Source organism: Leishmania major, chromosome 6 (genome assembly GCF_000002725.2).
Source record: "Leishmania major strain Friedlin complete genome, chromosome 6".
NCBI lineage: Eukaryota > Euglenozoa > Kinetoplastea > Trypanosomatida > Trypanosomatidae > Leishmania > Leishmania major.
In genome coordinates this window covers 486,110-506,316 of record NC_007247.2, presented here as the reverse complement: position 1 = coordinate 506,316, position 20,207 = coordinate 486,110, and the positions used below count along the sequence as shown (strand labels likewise).

General features: G+C 59.6%; 8 protein-coding genes across 8 annotated transcripts; 3 read left to right on the top strand and 5 right to left on the bottom strand.

Annotated features, from left to right (window-relative positions):
- Positions 1 to 563: 563 nt before the first annotated feature.
- LMJF_06_1280 (protoporphyrinogen oxidase-like protein) lies at positions 564 to 1,259 on the top strand (the record flags this gene model as incomplete). Its single annotated transcript, XM_001680849.1, has 1 exon — positions 564 to 1,259. One exon carries the CDS (start codon positions 564 to 566, stop codon positions 1,257 to 1,259), a length of 696 nt encoding a protein of 231 aa, XP_001680901.1.
- Positions 1,260 to 2,292: 1,033 nt separating this feature from the next.
- On the top strand, positions 2,293 to 3,198 carry LMJF_06_1270 (coproporphyrinogen III oxidase; the record flags this gene model as incomplete). The annotated part of the gene is made up of 1 exon (XM_001680848.1): positions 2,293 to 3,198. The coding sequence occupies one exon, from the start codon at positions 2,293 to 2,295 to the stop codon at positions 3,196 to 3,198; it is 906 nt and encodes a 301-aa protein (XP_001680900.1).
- Positions 3,199 to 4,947: 1,749 nt separating this feature from the next.
- LMJF_06_1260 (putative pteridine transporter) lies at positions 4,948 to 6,909 on the top strand (the record flags this gene model as incomplete). The annotated part of the gene is made up of 1 exon (XM_001680847.1): positions 4,948 to 6,909. One exon carries the CDS (start codon positions 4,948 to 4,950, stop codon positions 6,907 to 6,909), a length of 1,962 nt encoding a protein of 653 aa, XP_001680899.1.
- A 2,785-nt stretch (positions 6,910 to 9,694) lies between these two features.
- On the bottom strand, positions 9,695 to 10,411 carry LMJF_06_1250 (conserved hypothetical protein; the record flags this gene model as incomplete). Its single annotated transcript, XM_001680846.1, has 1 exon — positions 9,695 to 10,411. The coding sequence occupies one exon, from the start codon at positions 10,409 to 10,411 to the stop codon at positions 9,695 to 9,697; it is 717 nt and encodes a 238-aa protein (XP_001680898.1).
- Positions 10,412 to 11,121: 710 nt separating this feature from the next.
- On the bottom strand, positions 11,122 to 11,568 carry LMJF_06_1245 (conserved hypothetical protein; the record flags this gene model as incomplete). The annotated part of the gene is made up of 1 exon (XM_001680845.1): positions 11,122 to 11,568. One exon carries the CDS (start codon positions 11,566 to 11,568, stop codon positions 11,122 to 11,124), a length of 447 nt encoding a protein of 148 aa, XP_001680897.1.
- Positions 11,569 to 12,628: 1,060 nt separating this feature from the next.
- LMJF_06_1240 (conserved hypothetical protein) lies at positions 12,629 to 14,113 on the bottom strand (the record flags this gene model as incomplete). The annotated part of the gene is made up of 1 exon (XM_001680844.1): positions 12,629 to 14,113. One exon carries the CDS (start codon positions 14,111 to 14,113, stop codon positions 12,629 to 12,631), a length of 1,485 nt encoding a protein of 494 aa, XP_001680896.1.
- Positions 14,114 to 14,871: 758 nt separating this feature from the next.
- Positions 14,872 to 15,753, bottom strand: LMJF_06_1230 (conserved hypothetical protein; the record flags this gene model as incomplete). Its single annotated transcript, XM_001680843.1, has 1 exon — positions 14,872 to 15,753. One exon carries the CDS (start codon positions 15,751 to 15,753, stop codon positions 14,872 to 14,874), a length of 882 nt encoding a protein of 293 aa, XP_001680895.1.
- Positions 15,754 to 16,830: 1,077 nt separating this feature from the next.
- On the bottom strand, positions 16,831 to 19,203 carry LMJF_06_1220 (hypothetical protein; the record flags this gene model as incomplete). The annotated part of the gene is made up of 1 exon (XM_001680842.1): positions 16,831 to 19,203. One exon carries the CDS (start codon positions 19,201 to 19,203, stop codon positions 16,831 to 16,833), a length of 2,373 nt encoding a protein of 790 aa, XP_001680894.1.
- Between the last annotated feature and the right edge of the window lie 1,004 nt (positions 19,204 to 20,207).

The following is a 20,207-nucleotide window of genomic DNA, read 5'->3' as shown; positions in this document are numbered from 1 at the left end:
TTTAGTTGTTTCTATGTTTGACTGGCCTTATTTACTGATATGGAAGTGCTCTCTCTATATCAAACAGCTTTTTTGTCCGTTTCTGAGAACCCATACGTTTCTCTTGGCCTTTTTCTCTATTTCGCCTTTTTTCCAGGCCATTTGAGTGAGCGTGAAGGGGACTACTCTGTAAAGACAAATGGTTGTAACAGAAGGAACACCTGAGACAGCGTACTGTGAACCTGTGGCATTCGGTACTACTGTGCTACACAGAAGAGGCGATGCATGTGTATCAGCTGAGGGTCGTCGGCTGAAGAACGTTTGCAACGACGAAGACGGATCATTTTCCTGATCTTGTTGAGACGTAGCCTATGCTTTGGACTCATCGCTTTTCCTCGCTTTCATCGTGGGAGTTGGTTTCACGCAAAACACTAAATCAGAGACAGCAAGGTGTTGGCATGTATTCTGTCGCTCTCACAATTTCACCATCTGCGGAGTTGTTGCCTTGAATCAGAGGTGCTGCCTGTTTTTGAAGTGAGGCGCTTCAGGCAATTTTGTCAGCTTTCAGCTTCGATCTGTTCACAATGGCGTCACAGAGCCCCAAGTGCCTAATGTTGTACTCTACAACAGACGGACATACCAAAACGATTATGGATACAATAGCAAGGCAACTCGCCGACGAGACAAAGGTGCGGTGCGATGTTGTCGACATCAAGGACGGTAACAGCTACGTGCTGGCAGACTACGAAAAGGTTCTCCTTGGCGCGTCCATTCGCTACGGGCATTTTAGCGCTGCCTTTATCAACTACGTGAAGCAGCACCACAGTGAGCTTAGTGCTATGCCGTCGGCTTTCTTCAGCGTCAATCTCACAGCACGCAAGTTGGACAAGAACACCGCTACGACTAACGTTTACACCCGCAAGTTTCTCAATCAATCATCGTGGTCTCCTCAACTTGTCGGTGTCTTTGCAGGCGCGTTGTGGTACCCTCGCTACAACTTTTTTGATCGGGTCCTGATTCAATTCATTATGAAGGTGACAGGGGGAGAAACGGATTCGACCAAAGAAATCGTGTACACTGATTGGGCTGCTGTTCGACGGTTTGCGTCTGACTTCGCAGCTCTACCTTTGGCAGTGCCACCGCGACCGAAGGCGAACACCGTCGAGAAGCCTGACGGCATTCTCAGAAGTGGCAGCGGTGCGCACTGCTTGCTCGCGATAGTTGGCATGTCAGCGGCTGTCATTGTTGGAATCCGTATAATCGCTGCAAAACGCGGATGAAGCGTGCTCATTCATGGGCTTTCAGTTCTGTGCTGGCGAAGGCAGACACCTCGAGGTGGCTTCAGTGTCCGGTGCGTATTCTGTGTGAAAGGCATGCAGCGTTTCTATCCCTGCGAATGCGAAACCTCTTCTGGTGGTGTCAGGGTCACGCACTTACGACGTGGGGAAGATGAGAGCGATGTAGCGCTATGGATGTCGGCGGTCAGATCGTGCATGGCGTAGTATCGAAGCGACCTATGACAGTGAACGGGCTTGTGCCATCCAGATGATGGACGACGGGCCAATGCAACCCGAACCTATTGCACCCGGCTGTCAGACTGCCCACCGCGGTAAGAATCCTTAGCCGTCCTGATAGGGATGCGCCAAGTGTGGATCTGCAAGGCGGCTGGTGGGTAGAGTTTGAGAAAGAGGCCTTGTTGAGATGACTGGGTTGGTGCACTGATGTAGGGCGTGCCTACGGTTGCTTTGCAGCAGCCAGTGGGGCGTGCTACAGGCCGGGTGGGGTGGTGTCTACTTCATCTTGTACGGCGAATGAAACATGCGAAGAGAAGGCAACAGCAACGAAAACCCTCTTCGCTTGTGTTCGACACAAAAAGGCGCATCCGACAGTTCTCGAAAGGATAAAATGTTACGCGGGCGTCAACACCTCATGGAAAAAAAAGCTGGCATCCCTCAGTGTATGTAGCATCTGATTTTATACGATGTCAGGCAAGAGCCTTGTGCAGCACAGCTGAAGTGTCACAGTTGCGTCTTCCAGCTCTTTTTGTGGTCTTGGCAGTTTTTGTGTTGTTGACAAGTGTTTTCAACTGCCTTGCGCTGTGACAGTGTGTGCCCGCTGCTACTGTTCTTTTTTCTGTTTGCCCTCTTATCATCTCTCACGGTGAAGCACTCGCTCTCTCATGAGCCTTTTTTTTCGTCCTTGTTGCATCGTTGGCTCAGGACAAGTCGAAAAGAGACAGGAGCGCGCTTCTCCATCACTGTAGTGTTAGCTTATCACCCCCACGCGTGGCCCAGAAAACTATTGTCTCTAGAAATGTCGCTTGCAGTCGAAGCTGTAAAAGACTTTCTCCTGAAGCTTCAGGATGACATCTGTGAAGCTCTCGAGGCGGAGGACGGACAGGCAACATTTGTGGAAGATAAGTGGACACGCGAGGGCGGCGGTGGCGGCCGCACGCGCGTCATGGTGGACGGTGCTGTGATCGAAAAGGGAGGCGTGAACTTTTCACACGTGTACGGGAAAGGGCTGCCAATGTCTTCGACAGAGCGGCACCCGGACATAGCTGGTTGCAACTTCGAGGCGATGGGAGTCTCGCTTGTTATCCATCCAAAGAACCCCCATGTCCCCACATCGCACGCGAATGTGCGTCTGTTTGTTGCCGAGAGGGAAGGCAAGGAGCCGGTGTGGTGGTTCGGTGGCGGCTTCGACCTCACGCCGTACTATGCTGTGGAGGAAGACTGCCGCGACTTCCACCAAGTTGCACAGGACCTCTGCAAGCCCTTTGGCGCTGACGTGTACGCGCGCTTCAAGGGGTGGTGTGACGAATACTTCTTCATCCCTTACCGAAACGAGGCCCGTGGTATCGGCGGCCTCTTTTTTGATGACCTGAACGAGTGGCCGTTTGAGAAATGCTTCGAATTTGTGCAGGCAGTGGGCAAGGGCTACATGGATGCGTACATCCCAATTGTGAACCGGCGCAAGAACACACCATACACGGAACAGCAGGTGGAGTTCCAAGAGTTCCGCCGCGGACGGTACGCGGAGTTCAACCTGGTGATTGACCGCGGCACGAAGTTCGGCCTTCAGTCTGGCGGTCGCACCGAGTCCATCTTGATTTCACTGCCGCCGCGCGCGCGCTGGGGCTACAATTGGCAGCCAGAACCTGGTACGCCGGAGGCGCGGTTGACGGAGTACTTTTTGACGAAGAGGCAGTGGGTGTAGGCCACTCTTTCTATCGCGGTGCCATGCACATCCCATACTTATATTTCGCTATGTGACTGTCGTGATTTGCTGTGTGTGCGGGCAGCGAAGGTGCATCCGCAGCCGTGTGTTTTTTCGGTACCTCGCTTGCTGGAGCCTGCACGTATTCCTTTTTTCTCCTCAGCGGGTTCCATCAAGTTTGAATTAATACTCCGTTGGTCGTCGGAAGCACGGTAGCGCAGCAGCAGCGACCATCCTACGTGGCTTGTGCTAGACCATCACGTGCTTTGAGTCACGCACCGGACATCATTCGTTTGTCAAGTTTTTTTTTCTTCCCTGATTCCACTGTCTTGCGGTAACGGTCGGGTTGCTCACATTGTGACACACAGTCGGAGGGCGTAGCGAGCGCTGGCTTGCAGCGAGGTAATCAATGAAGTGCTGCGTGGTGCACTGGGGTGCCATCGAAAGCAAAATTAAGGGTGCCCCATGGCTCTTTCATTTCTTTCACACCATTACGGCCCTCTTACGCTTTTACACTTGTTGTGTGGAGTGAAAACACAACGCAGCGGACACTGTGTTCTCCGTGCTTGTGACGTAGCTCTGGTGGTCAGTGCAGCTGGCCGTTGTTTCTCTGCGCGCATGTATAGTGTGCGGCACTTGCGGTGATGATTGAGACTCTGCGGTGGTGCCCGCGACGCTTCCGTGCCCCCTGCAGCGCGTTATCGAAACACAGACTCTCTGCTAACGCCATCGATCTTTTTCCTCTCCCCTACCAACGCCTGAAGGCACTAATATGAAGTTTCGGAAATGGCTCGCCAATGGCGATTTTCAGTGCTTCGCGACTTGCGTTTCAGATGTTCTCCAGTGGCGGGGGAATGACGCGGTATTCCACGCTGGCTAGGCAGCCGCGCAGTCTCACAACCACATCCGAACCCGCGGTTTAGTATTCTATTGCGGTGGCTGACGTACCTGTTGTCGGTTTAATGAAGCCGTGCGCGCTGCTAGTGATTGCGACCACCAATACTCATCGACTCTATGTCTCTTTCTTCTGGAACCCGATCGCTTTCCCACCAACCGAAGGAGTGCTGGTCGCGCCACTTCATGGGGAGCAGTTTGGTAGTATCAACTTTCTCTGGTGTGCTGAGGTGCTAAGACTCCGAGTCAACCGCCGCTGATATTGAAGAGGAGGGCATCGCGACGCCCTCAGAAGGCCGTCCAAACAAAGGGGCATCGGTGGTTTGAAGGTGACCGCAAGTGTTCCTGTACTGCGCGTTTACGAAGCACATGTTTTCTCCTTACTTGCTGGAGGAAAACTCTGCCAAGGGTTCCGGTGGCGGTGTGAAGATGCACATGAAGGATGCAACGCATACCGAACACCAACAAGGGCAACAACTCCTTTTTCTTGAGGGATAAACGAGGTTTGCTTTTGTCGTTTGCCGGCAACGTCATGGAAGGCTTGACGACGTGGCAGGCACAAAGCTGTTCTGTCAAGGAGCATTGTGACTTGACGTCACTACTCCCCCCTCCTTCTGTCATTCCTCGACTTCTCACCCCCTACTTATTCTCTCCATCAACATTGCGTGCCGAGTGTCTCACAGTGACGCAGTAATGCTATTTCTTGTAATTCCACAACTTCAGTAAAGCAGCAACTACACCATCTAAAAAGACAAAAAAAAAACAACACAACGCAACAGTTTGACTCGTTATTTGCTTCGTTGCTCATACATTTTCGTACAACTTTTGCCTTTCATACGTTTTTCTTGCGTTCCCATGGCGTCCGCACAGCCGTTTCAGGAGACGCGCAACGACGGCGCTGCCGACCACCGCGAAGATGACGCGGCTGAGGCTCCCCATTCAGAGTATGAGCATCCCACGGCGACGAAGTGGTTCAAGGCTGCGCCTTGCTTGCGCTACATCCCACTGTTCGGCGAGGTCACTGCCGCCTTCGGACCCAAGTTCTCCCTCTCTCTCGGTCTGACCTACACGCTGTCGAAGGGTGCAGCCAGCCGAATTATCAACGTCTCTCGCCAGCCGATGTTCATTGTCCGCTACGGACTGAACGTTGCACGGTATCAGCGCCTTGCGACGATGTATAGTCTCGGGTGGTCGCTGAAGCCGTTCATCGCCTCGATTGCGGACGTGATCGCGCTCTTTGGCTACACCAAGCGGTGGTACATGGCGCTCTCGGCAGTGCTGGGCACGGCGGCTGCTCTGGCGTACGCACTGCTGCCCGCGAAGGAGTCGTCGGCGAACGCTGCTGCGGCGTTTGTGTTTCTCACCTGCTTTGGCAAATCCAACATCGACATTCTGTCCCAGGGCCACTTTAGTCGGTCGATGCGTGAACACCCTCAGGTGGGCCCATCGGTGGTGAGCTGGGTGTGGGCCATGACGTTTGTCGGCACCATCCTCGCGTCCTGCATGATGGGACCCTTGTCAGATGCCAAGCTGACGTACGTTGGCATCATCGTTTCGGCTGCGCTGCAGCTCGTGACGATCTTCTTCTTCATTTTCAACATGTACGGCGAAAAGAAGAACCGCACGAACCGCCGCAAGGACGCCCTCATGCAGTTTCGGGAGCTGAAGCGCTTGGAGCAGCAGCAGGCCGCCAAGGCTGTCGATGGCCGCGTGGTAGAGTCCATCGCGGACTCTGGTGACGTGAAGGAGCTTGCAGCGGTCGAGGTCGCCGGTGATTCGCCAGAGGATGACGACTCAGATTTCGTGGAGCCAGATATTGGTTCGTGTCTCGGCGGCGCAGTGGAGGTGAACGTCGACGTTGCAGCGCGGAACTGGCGGCTCATTGTGTACGCGCTGATTATGACGTGCGGCATTATCACCCAGGCCTGTGTTATGGTGCTTGGCACCCGGCGCCAGCTCCTGTACGCTTGCATTGGTATCGCCACCGTGTTCATGGGTGGTGCCTTTCTCTCGCTGCCGTTGATCGTCGCCAAGGCAGCCGTTTTTATCTACCTCAACTCTCTCCTGTACTTGCAGATCCCTGGCGCGCTCTCCAACTTCTACCTCGCGAAGCCCAACTGCCTGCCGGACGGCCCGCACTTTTCGTACACGTTTTACCAGACTGTCGGCGCCCTCATCACGGACGCCGGTGGTGTGACCGGTGCCGTTCTCTTCACCCGCTTCTTCTCGAAGCACAGGTACGCCTTTGTCTTTATCGCGACGACACTGTTGCAAGTACTGGGCTCGATCTTTGATCTGATCATTGTCAAGCGGTGGAACATGTATATTGGCATCCCTGATCACGCCATGTATATTCTCGGTGACGCGATCGTGTACGAGATCTGCTTTGTGATGTCGTTGATGCCGGGGCAGATCCTCATGTCCCGCCTGTGCCCGCGCGGCACGGAAACGATTGCATTCGCGCTCTTGGCTGGCTTCAACAGCGCCGGCAATTCGATGTCCCTCGCCGTGGGCTCTCTTCTAATGGAGAACTTCTGGCCTGTCTCTGCAAAGCCGCCGTGCAACTTCAGGAACGTGCCGTACTTGATCATAACGGGCCACTTGTGCACGCCGCTGCTGGTCATCCCACTCGCGTTCTTGCTGCTGCCGAAGGCACGCATCTGCGACCGCATCGACATTGATGGCAACATCATCGCAGAGGACGCCAAGGCCGTTCAGGAGCGGCGCTGCCCTGTTGTCAAACCACACGAAGCCTTCGACGGCGAAGGGCAAGGATCGGAGACCAAGCAGGGGGACTCACGGGGGCGAAAGGCGTGAGGAGGAATGTTGCGCAGTTCCGCGCCTGCAGCTCCCAGGGTGCTCAGCCGGAGCAGCCACGTCGTCTTTTTTCTTTTTCGTTTTCCAATATCGAGAAGGAATGCTCTTTGGCGTGTGGGTGGTGGTAGAGCCGACTGCGTACTTGCGTGTGTGTGTGTATGTGTGCGCAGCAACGCTGCGCAATGCCACCCCCGTTGTGTCACTGATGCGTTCTTTTTTGTTCTTTTGTTCGGATACTTTAACGATTGTTTTGCTTTTCTTTTAAGTGATTTCCTGATAGAGAAGGCATCCGACCCTGCAAACCCGAAGTCGTCGTCGTCGTCGTCTTCCAGTTCGCTTTTGTCTTGGACTTGGCTCGAGATTTCCCTCTCATTTTCGTTTGCCCGAAGTGTGCTGCGTATATGCTGACGAAAGAAAACAGTGGAGTCAAGGCCGCTTCTATTTTTGCTTTTCCGTGCTCATTCTGTTGTCTACCCCACCCTTCCTCCGTAAACGGCACGGCCTGTCTTCAAATAACCACTCGCCATGATATGGCTTGTCTCTGTTGTTCATCGAAGCTCTCCACATTTCGCGGGCACCACGGTGTTCACCTGACAAGAAAAAGACCACAACAATAACGAATGCTGAACCACGTCGACGGCGATGCTTTTCCACGCAAAACGCGCTCTCTTCGCGCAGCGTCAGCCGCTATCTGGACATGCCGTTGACGCGCACGCGTGCCACAGAATCGAACCTCCTTCGCCCTCTGCGCGCTTATCCTGTTTCCCTCTGCGCTCGCTCCTTTTTCTTGCCTTTGCGGTGGCGCCCGGCGCAGCCGCCCCCCCCCCCCCCCGTCCTGCTGGGCGGGCCCCAATGGGCGCGGGCGGAGGGGGCGGCTGCGCCTGCCCCACCTGGTCGTGGCGCCAGGCAGGCAGGCGCCCGACGCGCGGTTTCGCCAACACCCGAAAAGCGGCACCGCGCAACGCAGGCAAGCGAGGGAAGGCGAGAAGAGGCGGGCGTCGTTGGATTTGGGGGCGCTGCGGCGTCGCGCCGTCATGGGGAAAGCGGAATGTGGGGAGGGAGACGCCAACGCGGGATCGCAACGGCGTGGCACTTTGCGCCGCGACAGTGTCACGTCACACCTTCCAGCAGCACGTGGGGTGATGGGTGGGCGGGGGGGGGGGCGGGCTGTGCTGATGCCTTGCGTGTATTCAGATGTTTCTCGGACAGCATCGCTGCGGAAGACGGACAGGAAAACATAGGCGAGGAGGAACCGCCAAGAAGAGAGGTGAGACCCAGGACACCACATGAGGGGGGGGGGCAGCGGCACAGCTGGGGATACCGAGAACAGCACACTCTACATCAGTAGTCTTTCAGGGAGATGCCGGCGTGTGAAACGGAGCCGATGATGCTGGGAGAGATCACGCACCCCACGCCGACCCCCTCGCAGTGCACAGCGAACGGCTAGAGCACCCATGAGCGCCACGAAATAGAGATGAATATGCTTGCGTCATCGCGTGAGCCCCTTACATGAGGGTGCAGTAGGTGCACACCGACTCCACACATTGCGCCTCGCGCAGCTTCTCCTCGTGATTCGAAGAGCTGGCGCTCGCGGCCGATGTGACGACCACTCTCTTGTCAGACACACGAGGAGGCGAAGCCGGAGCGGCTAAGGAGTTCGCCGTCGGTGCCGCCTCCTTGTCGTCGGCGTCGTCGTCCTCGACCACGATGCCACCGGCGGCGGTTTCGTTGACTGAGCTCTGGTAGGCATACGTGTTGAGCGCGGCCACGGCGTCAGAGGTGTTCGGCGCATCCGCTGTAGCCACCTCCGCGGCTACTGACTGCTGCGCCGGCTCTACAGAGGGCATGAGTATGACCGGCTCTGCTGACTTGGCTTCCGCCTCTGCCACGACACGCGCTGCACTCCTCCCTTCAGCGCCACTAATCCTCGGCGGTGGGGTCGGCGTCGGTGTCTCGCCATCCGACGGGCTGTCGTTTACGGCGGCGCTGCCGTTGCCCTTGCCACCACTTTTACGACGCCTCCCCATTTGCTGATCTGAGCACCCGAGGCGAAGGAGATCGATACGAGGAGATGCGGCGAGAGACCGGCAAAGTGTGCGCGCGCGATAGAGGGATGGAGAGCTGCAGAGACGGCCAAACAATTCGGACGACAGGGGCAGCGGAAGGGGAGGTGTTAGCGAAGCAAGCGAGGGGCGGTGAAAGAGAGAGGGAGGGAAGGGCGTGGTAACATGCGACGTGGGCACAGGACGCACGAGGTCCTGCCAGATGTATATGCCACTCTTCCGAAAGGCGGTATTCTGCTCTCACGCAACTGTGCGGGGCGCACGTGTGCATGGAGCGCGCGCACACAACGCAGAACACGTGGGGTATCACGGTGACGGCCTACGGCAGCTCTTCACCGGGGAGTGCCACGCGTCACATGGGCCTGAACGGGGTCTCTGGAATCGTTGCTGATGCCCTTTCCAGTTTTGTTTTCCTTTCGGTCTCTGCAGCGCACAGTGGGCAAAGATTGCACAAAGATGCGCACACATGCGTATACCCCATCCCTGCTCCACACGGGCTCCTCAGCTTGGGGATGGGGGTGGGATGGGATGGGATAGGGATGGCCAGCAAGCACAAAGCGGAAGAGGCTCGGCAACGAGGAAAGGATTCCATGGCGGCAGAGTGCACCGAGCGAGAGCGTCCGTGCCCCCTCCCCTCCACACGCACACACACACACACACACACCACACACGAGTAAACCCGCGGACATCGGCAAGCCGGGAGGGGGGCGGCCGTCCCTTCTCTACTTCAGCAGTCGAAACACATTAAGCCCATTCTGCAGAACCAGGTGAAACGGAATGACGTCAAAGTACATGAGCACCGCCACGTTGAGCAGCAACAGCAGACAGAGGAGAAGATCCAGGCGCTCAGCCTCCTCCTTCTGCATTGCAAACGCCTCCAGCATGTCATACTCGTTGGAGTGGTGGCCCCTGTGCGTGGCAGACGTCTGCCGCCCCCGCTTCCCACCGTAGCTGCGCGAGAAGCGAAGGAAACGCGGACTCACGTACAGGAAGTACGCCGCGGCGACGATGAGCAGGTTTATGGCGACGTAGTTGACGAGCAGGATGAGCGGCACCTGCGCCAACCGCTGCGGAATATTGTAGATCTCACTTGAGAAGCGGACGAGGGAGAAGTTGATGAGGACGGTGGAGGCGATGCTTAGCCACTCCGACGGGTTGGTGAAGGCGAAGGCGAGAAACGTGTTCAGGACGCAGAAGATGCCCACCAGACACCAGTCGACAACCTGCTCACAGAGTGGGAAGCTCACGAAAAGAAGGCAGATCAGAATACTCGGCAGGAACCGCGTCGGGCTGCGACTCTGCCGCTGCTCATTCAGCTTCTTCGTGACAACCTCGAGGTATTCCTGCTCCAGCTGCTGCTTCTTGCGCTCCTCCTCCCTACGCTTCTGATTTCCTTCGCGGATACGCTTCGCAATCTCCGAATTCGACACCGACGACATCGGACGCGTGCTGAGGAGAGAGAGAAAACGAAGGAGGAGCGGGGAGGGGGGCGAAGCTGTCTGAGCAGCACTGTGTACAAGAGCACGTACACTCGTCTCACAACGCTGCAACGTCGAGCGACGAGGGACGGACGGAAGGATGGATGATGAAGGGCGGTCGGCGAGGAAGTTCTTCCTCGTTGGACGTAGGAAAACGAAGGACGACAGAGATGCGAGTCGCGTGTGCAGCTGTTCACGCAAGTGCTGTGGTGCACGTGCACGCAAGCGGCGCTCGGAGGGGCGGGGCGGGGGGGTGTCGGAGAGAAACAGAGAAAGGAAGTTAGAGAGCGAGGCATGAAATAGGCGAAGTCGTTGAGGAATGCGGTGTGTTATAACACACGTGTGTAGAGACAGGCGACAGAGAGAGAGAGAGAGCTGACGCTGACGGGCACGCCGACGTCGCAGCTTAGGAGCAGATTGCCTGCATACCAAAGACCAAGAAGTGGGGCGGTACACTGGGAGAGGGACTTGGTGGCTCATGCTTTTCTGGTGCTGCACTGCTTCGTGCGTCATCAACAGATGTTTGCTCTGCTTTTCCTTGTGCAGGGGTTTACGTCCTCATCCGGATGTAACGTGATTTCCGTGGGCTCTGCCGCTGCCGTATCGGCGTGACTGCAGCTAGCAGACACGGCATGAATGGGATTGCGAGGGGCGCGCATGGGCTCTGCATTTTACGAGTGCAGCTGCGCAGTCACGCGGCGGAAGAGACCTTCGCGTACCTCTGGCGGGATAGCAGAGCGTACGTGTGGCATGATCTCATCAAGAATGTCGCCGGCGTCGAGTGGTGCACCGGACGCGGCTCTGCGCGCCATTGCCTGGCGGATCATCGCCTGCGTCTGCCGACGCCACTCTGAGGCGCTGCTCGTGCTATCCAGCTGGTTTCGCACCCAAGCGGCAAGCTCCGCCTTTTGTGCGTTCGTGAGTGCCTCGTAGGCAACGTGGCCGTCTTCAGCACTCGTGGCCATGGCATGCGTGTAGGTGAGTATCTCTGCGTGCGTGTGGGCGTGCGCGTGGTGGCGGATCGGCGTCGCTGCCAACACCGTCGGGAGAAGGGCAGCGAGACCAGTGGTGATGTGGATAGGGGACGAGTAGGCAAGGAGAAGAGAAGGAAGCAACATGAAGAAGGCCCTGCCGGTGGCTGCGCATGTGCACTGAGGGAGGGAGGGAGGGAGGGAGGGGCAGCAGAGAACGACGTTGCGTGCCTCAGAGGGAGGCGGGTGCTGCAGTCATGGCGTCCCTGTCACCCGGGCCACTTTTTCACGCGCGTCACTGAGGCGGCTTCGCGTCTGTCTGGGCTGATGCTGTCGAGTTGCATGTTTACTTTCTCCTTGCATCCCGTCACGCGTCAGATCCTGCGATGGCCGAGAGGGAGTGGTGTACAGGAGGTGGGGGAGGCCGGAGACGTGTGCACACAGGGAGGAACGTGAGATGGGGCTGGAGAAGGGTACGCTGCTATCGCCTCGCCTCATTCCTTGGCCACCCCCAAACGCACTCGCCAACCTCCCTCTCTGTGTGCGCGTGCGCCGCCCTCCTATCCATGATGACGTGGCGGAGACACGCCTCTCCCTGCGCGGCACCTCGGCGTCCAGCGCCTACGACGATGCGTGGGAGGGAGAGGGGGGGGGGCGTAGGGCAGAGCGGTGTGGCGCTACGCATGTCGGCCATCCGATCCTGGATGGCGTTGCGCCAGAGTCGCCAGCGACCGCGGACATGTTTGTGGCACCCGTATGACAGGCGAGGTGTGCGCGTGCCTCGAACCTATCCCACCCACCCCCCGGCCTTCACCGTGCCCACTGCTGGTGTGGCGGGGAGCCTGAGCGCCGCCCCCGAGCGGGGATGCACCAAGGTGGCGGGCCTGCGAGGCAGCGGTGTGGGCAGAGGTTGAGGCAGGGGCCGTGCGCCAATGACCGCGTCGGCGCATTGGTGTGCCGCGTGTGTCTACGGCTGGCTGGTGCACGATGCGACGGAGGCCTGTGGCCCGGCTGACGGGGAGGGGAAGAGTGGAGGTCGTGCTCTGCGGCTGAGAATGGACACGCCAACAACCCCCACCCCATCCCCAAGGACCCCGACCTCCTTCTCTCGACCATGAGGGCAGGCGGCGGACGCTGGGTCATCTCTCTTCTCTTGTTCGTCGTTCCACGTGTGCGCCAACGAAGGCGACGCGGTCACGGCTGGAGGCTACTGAAGGAGGAAGCAGCACTTGTGCTGTGCAGCGAAGAGGGCGCCAGAGGACACCTGCAGAATGGCGTCCTTCGCCAAGGTGGAGACGAGTGGAGCGCTATTCAGGGCTCTCATCCCTACAGACGCCAGGCCAGGCGTCCAGTGCGTGAGCTTCTTGATTATCTCCATGCCTGTAATAATGGGTGCGGTGTGGCTGAGCATATGGCCGGCGAACACCTGCCCCACGGCGATGCTACTGCCGATGTCCTGGCCGCTGCGGATCGCCTGCTCCAGCACCGACGTGAGGGCGCAGAGGTCGTAGATGCCAAGGTTGAGGCCCTGTCCAGCAAGGGGATGAATGCCGTGGGCCGCGTCGCCGAGTAGGATTGCGCGTGGGGCGTAGGGCATGGTCGCGAGGTTTAGCTTAAGCGGGAAGGATCCCTGCGCGCGGCACACCTTTCCATCTGGCGTGGTCGTCTGCGGCACGTCGCGGATCCTGGGTATGTCGTTGGGCGCAAAAGACGAGAGACGGCGGTTCAGCTCGGCGACGAGGTCCTCTCGTGTGCTCGCCAGCAGCTCCTTCGCGTGCTGCTGCGTGGTGCTAAAGACGATGCTCGCCGTGTCCTCGGAGGTCGGCAGCAGCGCAATGATCTTGCCATCGCGGAAGAAGTTCTGGAAGCTGCACACGTTGCCGTCGTCTGCCTTCTCCAGTCGCACGCTGCACACGAACGCCGTCTGCGCGTAGTCTTGCTGCAGCGAGGGCGTGGAGAGGACGTCGCGGAGTGAGCTGCCGCGCCCCTCGCAGCCGAGAAGCAGACCGAACGCGACATCGGTGCTGGCCTCGCCGGAGACAAGCCTCGCCGATCCCCACGACCCCTCAAGCGTCTCTTGGCTCGGGATCTGCACTCCCTCGAGGTGCGCCCCAAAGCAGAGCGTGTCGTGAGCGCCGTCGGTGTCGACGAGGGCGCGCTGTCCAGCCTCCACTACGTCCATCATGCAGCTGTTGAGCTCCGCGTTGAAGCAAATAAAGCCGACCGGCTTGCGCAAGTCGGTGAACTCCAGGAGAGGCTCACAGCTCGTCCTATTGCCCAGAACACTGGTCATGAAGAAGGATGAGGAGCGACCGCCTGCACCGAGGAAGGGGCTGTTCGCCTGCTCGTGGCGCACGGCGATGCGGTAGTACGGATGCTTGGTGGTAAGTTGGTCCCAGGCGCCGAGGCTGTCGATGATCTTGCTTGACACGGGCGTGATGCTGACGGTGCGAAGTGTGTGCATCATGTTGGCAGCGTCGTAAACCGGCCGCTTCCCCGAGTCTACCAGCATCAGACGGGCCAGGTGCGAGGCTAGGAGCGGCGCGGCGCTGCTTCTGTGAAGATGGCTGCGCAGCTGCTGTAGAGAGGCCATCATGGCAGCCCCAACAAGACCACCGCCGGACACGATGACTTCGTTTCCTTGCGCAGCTGCCGGCGACGGCGCCAGCATGCACAGACTGCGGCGCAGCATCGGCAAAGTGCGCGGCAGCGCAGTGGGTGCAGACGCAGACGGGAGACAGAGAGCGAGCGAGCAGGCGCGGGGAAGGAAGGGGGAGGCGGCTTGGCGCTAAGCGAGGGATGTACAGGCCGCCACCTTCTCACTTGCATCCACAGTAACGGCGGCTACGATGGTCACTGAAGAGGGCTTGAATGACGCGTCGCACGGTTATAGGTGAAAGGTGCGGCTCCTTGCAGAGGAAAAGGGCACTCCGTGTATTGCTGAGGGCAGCGTGGAGGTGCAGAGAGGCGGTGGGCGAGGGAGGAAAGCAGGAGTGTTCTCTGGAGAAGAGTGGACACCAGATGGCAGTGCAGAGGGGAAGAGAAGGTCTGGGTGCATGAGGGGAGGGGGGAAGGGTGCAGCGCTCCTTGAGGCTTGCACCCCACTGCCCCTTGCAAAACGGTTGGAGTTACCCCCACCCCCCTTGGCCTCTGTGGTGGGTACGCTGAGCGGACACGCGTTCATTGTAGATGTGATAGTGACGTGCCCGATACACGGCGGATACAGATGGGGATGGAGGAGTGCCGGCTGAGAGGGCGGGTGGGGCCGAGTGTCAAGACCACACGTGCGGAGTCTCTTCGCGATGGTATCGCCGCCGCTGCTGCTACTGCTGCTACTGCTGCTGATGCTGCAAGCATACCTGTGTGTACCTACAACCCCTCACCATCTCTCCATCGCCGCCGGCGGTTGCCTCGTGTTACATTGTTCCCCTTCTTTCCCCAACCTCCGCCTCACACCACGTGCAGAAACGCGTTCATGGCGGGGCCGCTGTAGTTGGTGCGGGGGCGCAGGCGCACCTTGTCGCCCGCCTTCAGCTGATGGCGCACACCACAGTCCGCCGCGAGAGCGGGCAGCAGCGTGGCGGTGGCATTGAGGGGTTCGGCGGTGTAGTACCCGCATACCATGCTGGACGATGCTTGGTTGTATGGAGGTGAAATGATGTCCACAAACAAGGCGGGCTGCGTTGCGTCGATGTTGCGGATCTCGTGCAGCATGCCGCCGCCGTCGCCGTCTGTGGGTGTGAATCCCAGCACGTCCGACGCCGGTATCGCATCCCCGACCCCGTCCAGCTCGCCGTCAAAGACCACAGTGCCGTTGATCGGCGCCGTCGATGCACCGGTGCTGGTTTGTGAGACAGCTTCTCGAGTGATGGAGCAGAGATGCAGCCGGCCGTGCATGGCGCGCTGCCACACCGTCATCCCCGGGTGGTCGTGGAGCGGGAGTACTTTGCCAGGTGGGAGCACAAACCAGCACAGCGTGACGGCCTCGTCCTGGTAGAGCGTCGAGCAACCGACCGTGTCGTTACTTGACGACTTCCACGCCATGGGGGAGACCTGCGCTGTGCTGGCGCTGAGCCTGTGCTGGTGCAGTGCGTTCTCAAGCTGAAAGGCTCGCTCTGCAATGGAGTAGGCCTCGTCCGCCACATATCTCATCGCATCTGCGTCGCTGACGTAGAAACCAAAGTCTCTCAGCGTGATCTTGCTGAACAACTCCACGTGCTCCGACGAGGTCACGGAGAAGTGCTGCAGGCTCTGGATTAGGCGCTTCATCCGTGGTCTGCAGGTTGTGAGTGGCGTGCACGCAGAGCGTACACGGCGGCCGGAACTCTTCATCTGAGGGAAAAGAGAACGGGGAAGATGATGAATAGCGTGAGATTGCGGTCTGCCATTGCAAGCCACAGAGGCGTGGTCGACAACATCACCACCTCCCTGCCGCTGCGGAAGGGCGTACGGTGAGGACAGAGGACAATACGGACGCGTCTGCCCGTCTGCGCGACGAGTCGTGCAGCCCATCATCGTCGCCGCCCACATGATTGTTGGGTTACAGGGTTGTCTGCATGCCACCGTGACGACTTGCACATAGGGAGGCGACGGGGTCAGCGCGCACGTGCCTGTGGATGCGAGTGAATCGGTGTCTGTGCAACTGAAAGACAAGAGAAAGATGGGGGAACGGCCAGGCCGTGGCCGAATGAGACAGACACACGGCGGGTTCTCTTGCCGCCTACCAGCACTGTCGGCAGCATCGGCTGCAGCTCCTCGCGCCCACCCACGCAGGCACGAATTCGCACACGCACACGTGGAAAATGAGAAGGGCAAGCGAGGCAACAGAAGCTGCGCGACGCAAGCGTAGAAAGCGGGCAGCCGGCACACACGACGACGGGTAGGCGCACGTATATCACAAGATCTGGGTGAGAAAGTGGAGGGCACGTGTTTGTACGTGATGGCGCAGGTCTGTCCGACCACGCACGAACGGCCACGCCCTGCACCCCTCCCCCCTCTTTCCCTCCCTCTCCCTCCCCTCCTGCTACCGCCTGGTCGCGCGCGCACACCTTAAGGAGCGCAGAGGGCGAGCACGCGAACGCGTATATACATAAAATGTGCGGTGTGCGGTAGAGGGAATAATGAGCCACCATGAAACATAGAAGAATGAGGAAGGAAGGATGGGAGGGAGGAAGAGGGACAAGATGGGCGCGTACGGGCGCCCGCGCATCTGTTGTGCAGCGCCCAGGGAGGAGGGGGTCGCATGGCAGTCAGCAGCGGAGGCGACGCACGCGTTTGTTCGTTTCCGTGGGTGCGTGTAGAAGTCGCCGTCGCCCCCGCCTCCACCCTCTCTCCCTCTTCGACGATGCGCTCGTGGGCGACGCTTGTCGTTGATGGCGCTCGCGGGTGTGTTCGCCGGCCCTACGTCCTCTACTGCTGGAAGAAGATGCGCAGAGGAAGTGGCTTCGCTGGGCGCCACCGGGGGCTGTCGGGCACCTGCGGCTCTCGTTGCGGCTGCGTTCCTGTCTCAGACGGCCACCACACGGATAGTCGTCGCACCGACTCAGCGCGAGCAACACTCAGCGTCTTGCGGCAGTTCTTCTCCTTGTGCTCGATGCAGCTGCGCATCATGAGCTCCTCCGCCATCAGCGCGTCCTGCTCGCACATCTCGACGTGAAACGCGCGCACGAGGGGATAGAGTCGCTCTACCTCGCCCGTGCACGGAGAGGGGGAAGGAAGACTGCGCTGGCTAGAAGAGTGCGCGCGCGCGAGTAGGGCCGTTTCGATGGCAGAGAGTCGGCGAGCGGTGGTGCACGCGCGTGCGTTTGGGGAGTCCGTGGCGAGGGAGAAGGTCGCGCCAGATTTTAGGCGACGCCGCTCGAGCTCTGTGGCGTTGTGGCCGCGTACGGCCACATGCGATGAGGCGGAGTGCGCTCGCGGATCGTCTTGGTTCTGCGGTGGAGAGCCCGCTTCGCGGAAGAACAGCGGTGTCGTGATGCGCCGCGTAAAGAAGGTGCTTGTCAAGGCTAGACGAGACGGGGATGTGGGCAGCATCGAAGCGGTTACCCTCGTCCGCACCGTGCCGCCCGGTGAGGTGGACTCGGGCGTGCGCGTCGCTGAGGCGAAGGACGACCGTCGCGTGGCAGTGGTAGAAGGCCGGCTGATGGCGGTGGCGAGTTGAGCCACGTTCAGCGGCGGCGGCAAGAAGCGAGGTGGGACTGAGTGTGGGTGCTGCTGCTCAGGTCGGCTCACTCCATCGACGTTGTGCGCGAAGCGCCGCAGCATGGCGTCGATGGACTTGCCCGGTGGATGGGCACGCAGAATCCAGCGCAACTCCGCCAGGTTCCAGGCTCGCTGCTCCGCGCTTGACAACGCCACCCGCGCGTGGTGCTCCTCCTCCTCAATGCGCGCCAGCAGATCCGCGGAGCGGCCGCAGCGAGAAACGCCATAAAAGACTATGGAGTGCTCCTGTGTGCGACGCGGCGGCACCGAGTCGCGCGCCAGATAAGGGAGTTTCGGACTGTGCTGCTGCGGCCGCTGCCGCCCTCTGCTGGGCCGCCCCTTGAGTGGAGAGGCCGGCGCGCGTGACCTTGTGGTGGCACCGCTCGCGGGCAGCTTCACCGCTCGCGCAGTTGCGCGATTCCGGGCGCGGGACAGCTTTCGTAGTTGGGGGTGCAACACGCCGTTGTTCACCGCTTCCAAGAGCGCGCGTTGGCGTAGGACACTGGCAAGGGTGAAGGGGTCACAGTCGGTCCCCTCGACGCGGGAATGGCCAAACGGATCGTGGCCTGCCTCGCACGCGACGTAGACGAGCCCCACCAGGCTTGCGCGAGAGAGTTGGCAGGACTGCAGGAGACTGAGCCACTGCTCGTCCTCCGCCTTGCGCGTCCGCTGACGAGCGTGAGGTGTGGCCGTTGTCGCGTCAGCGCCGAGCTGCCGGCCAAAGAGGGCCACCTGCTCCCGCAAGCGCACCTCTTGGTGGGCGCCAGCGCTCTCCGGCGCAGCGGCGGCGACGTCGAGGAATATAACGGGGTTCTTTCCGTGCGAGCCACCGTGAGTGCCGACAAGTACGGCGACGCAGACGTGGTACGGGCACCGCGGAAACTCGGCAGCGCTATGGTGTAGCGTGGACTCGCACGCGTGCAGAAACGCCATGGCGTCCTCGTGCGTGCGCAGCTGTCTTGCGGTGCCGCTGCCTATGTTGAGGGGCGTGTGCACCTTGCTGCCGGTTGCCATATCGATCGCGGTGCCTTCCACGAACAGGAGCAACGCTGTCACGGTGACGGAGCTATCGGTGCCTGAGAGCAGTTCCCTCAGCCAGAGAGCGAGGAGGCTGTCATACTCAGTGGCCGAGTCGCTCGCACCGGCGGCAGTGCTTCGTTGCTGGCCTGTCCCAGGTGAAGTGGCCGCCATGTTCACGGAGAAGGACGAGGATGAGGATGAGATGAGAGGCGACGGCGCGCACACGGGCGGCGCCGCTGCCGCTGGTGGCGTGCCGCACCTTCCATGTCCGGTCGGGCGACAGCGCTTGTGGAAGAGAAAGCTGTCGAGGTGTGGTGGTGGGCGGGGGCCGTATCGAAAGCATACCGCGCTGGAAAGTGCGACTTTCGCCAGTTGCGTCAGCGCCGCGTGTCGGTACACCTGCTGCGCCACGTAGGATGCCGAAACGTTTCGGCGAGCCATCTCCGAAGTTGCTGTGCGGCTCCACACACCGGGGTCGAAAAGGGCCACATCATCTGTGGGAGTGACATCGCTGCTGTTTGTGGAGTTGTGGCGCTCCACGACGGTCAGAAATAGCTTCATGGCGGCCCGCCTCTCATGCCTGTGTGCAGGGCGGAATGGAGAGAGGACAGGAGCTCGCTGACACCGCACCGTCACGGTCTATCGTACCAGCTTTCGCGCACACGCAACAGAGAAGAGGCCAGTGGTGCCGACTGCCCCGCCAGCACACAATAGCCGTTGCACGTCAGTCTTTGCCGAGACAGCAGCTCCACAAGAATCCGTTGACGTCCCTCCGCCGCGGTGCTTCCGTCCGCGCGCCTGTTTCCGGTTCCAAGCAAAACAAGCGCGCGACCGTGTCCGTCCTGCCACAGGAAGAGCAAGCAAGCGAGGAGAGTAGGAAAGTGGGGGAGTGCACGGTGAGCGTGATCACAGGGGAGAGGGGAGGGGAAGAGGGGGTTCTGCTCACGCGCGCCTTCAGCACGCGTAGAGAGCATGTCAGAGCTGGAGCACGTAGCCGCGTAGTGTGCGGCTACATGCTTGCATCCACTACGACTGGATGGGTCAGTCGGTGGGGGGGGGGTGAAGGGGTGCGCAGGCAGTTGTGGCACTCTGCTGTTTCTTTCACGTTTTGGCTGTGGGAAGAATATGCGTGCGTGCGTGTGCATGCAGTGTACAGGTGCTTGCTGTGTTCTTTGCGGGCGCCGACGGCATCCTCTTGACGGGGACGCACAGGCGTGCCTACACAAGGGTACCCGCGAAGAGTCACCGCAGCGCACCATCGAGACGACACGGAGAGCGAGAAGACTACGTGCAAACAAAGCTAGTAATGGTACTAGTGTCCGTAACACGCAAAGTCGGCAGTAGTCCTCATGAGCGGCGAGCATCCCTCTCTCTACTCCTCCGTCTCGCACGGGATGATACGACGTGCGTCCACAAGAGCCACCCAGCATCACTTGCAGGCAAACTATATGAACTAACCAGAGGAGAACGAGCGAGAGGGAGGCGGGGGAACCAAACACGAACAGTTCGGGGAAAAGACAACGTGCAGCGTGACGCGCCCCCTCCCCGCTCCCTCTTTCCCATCC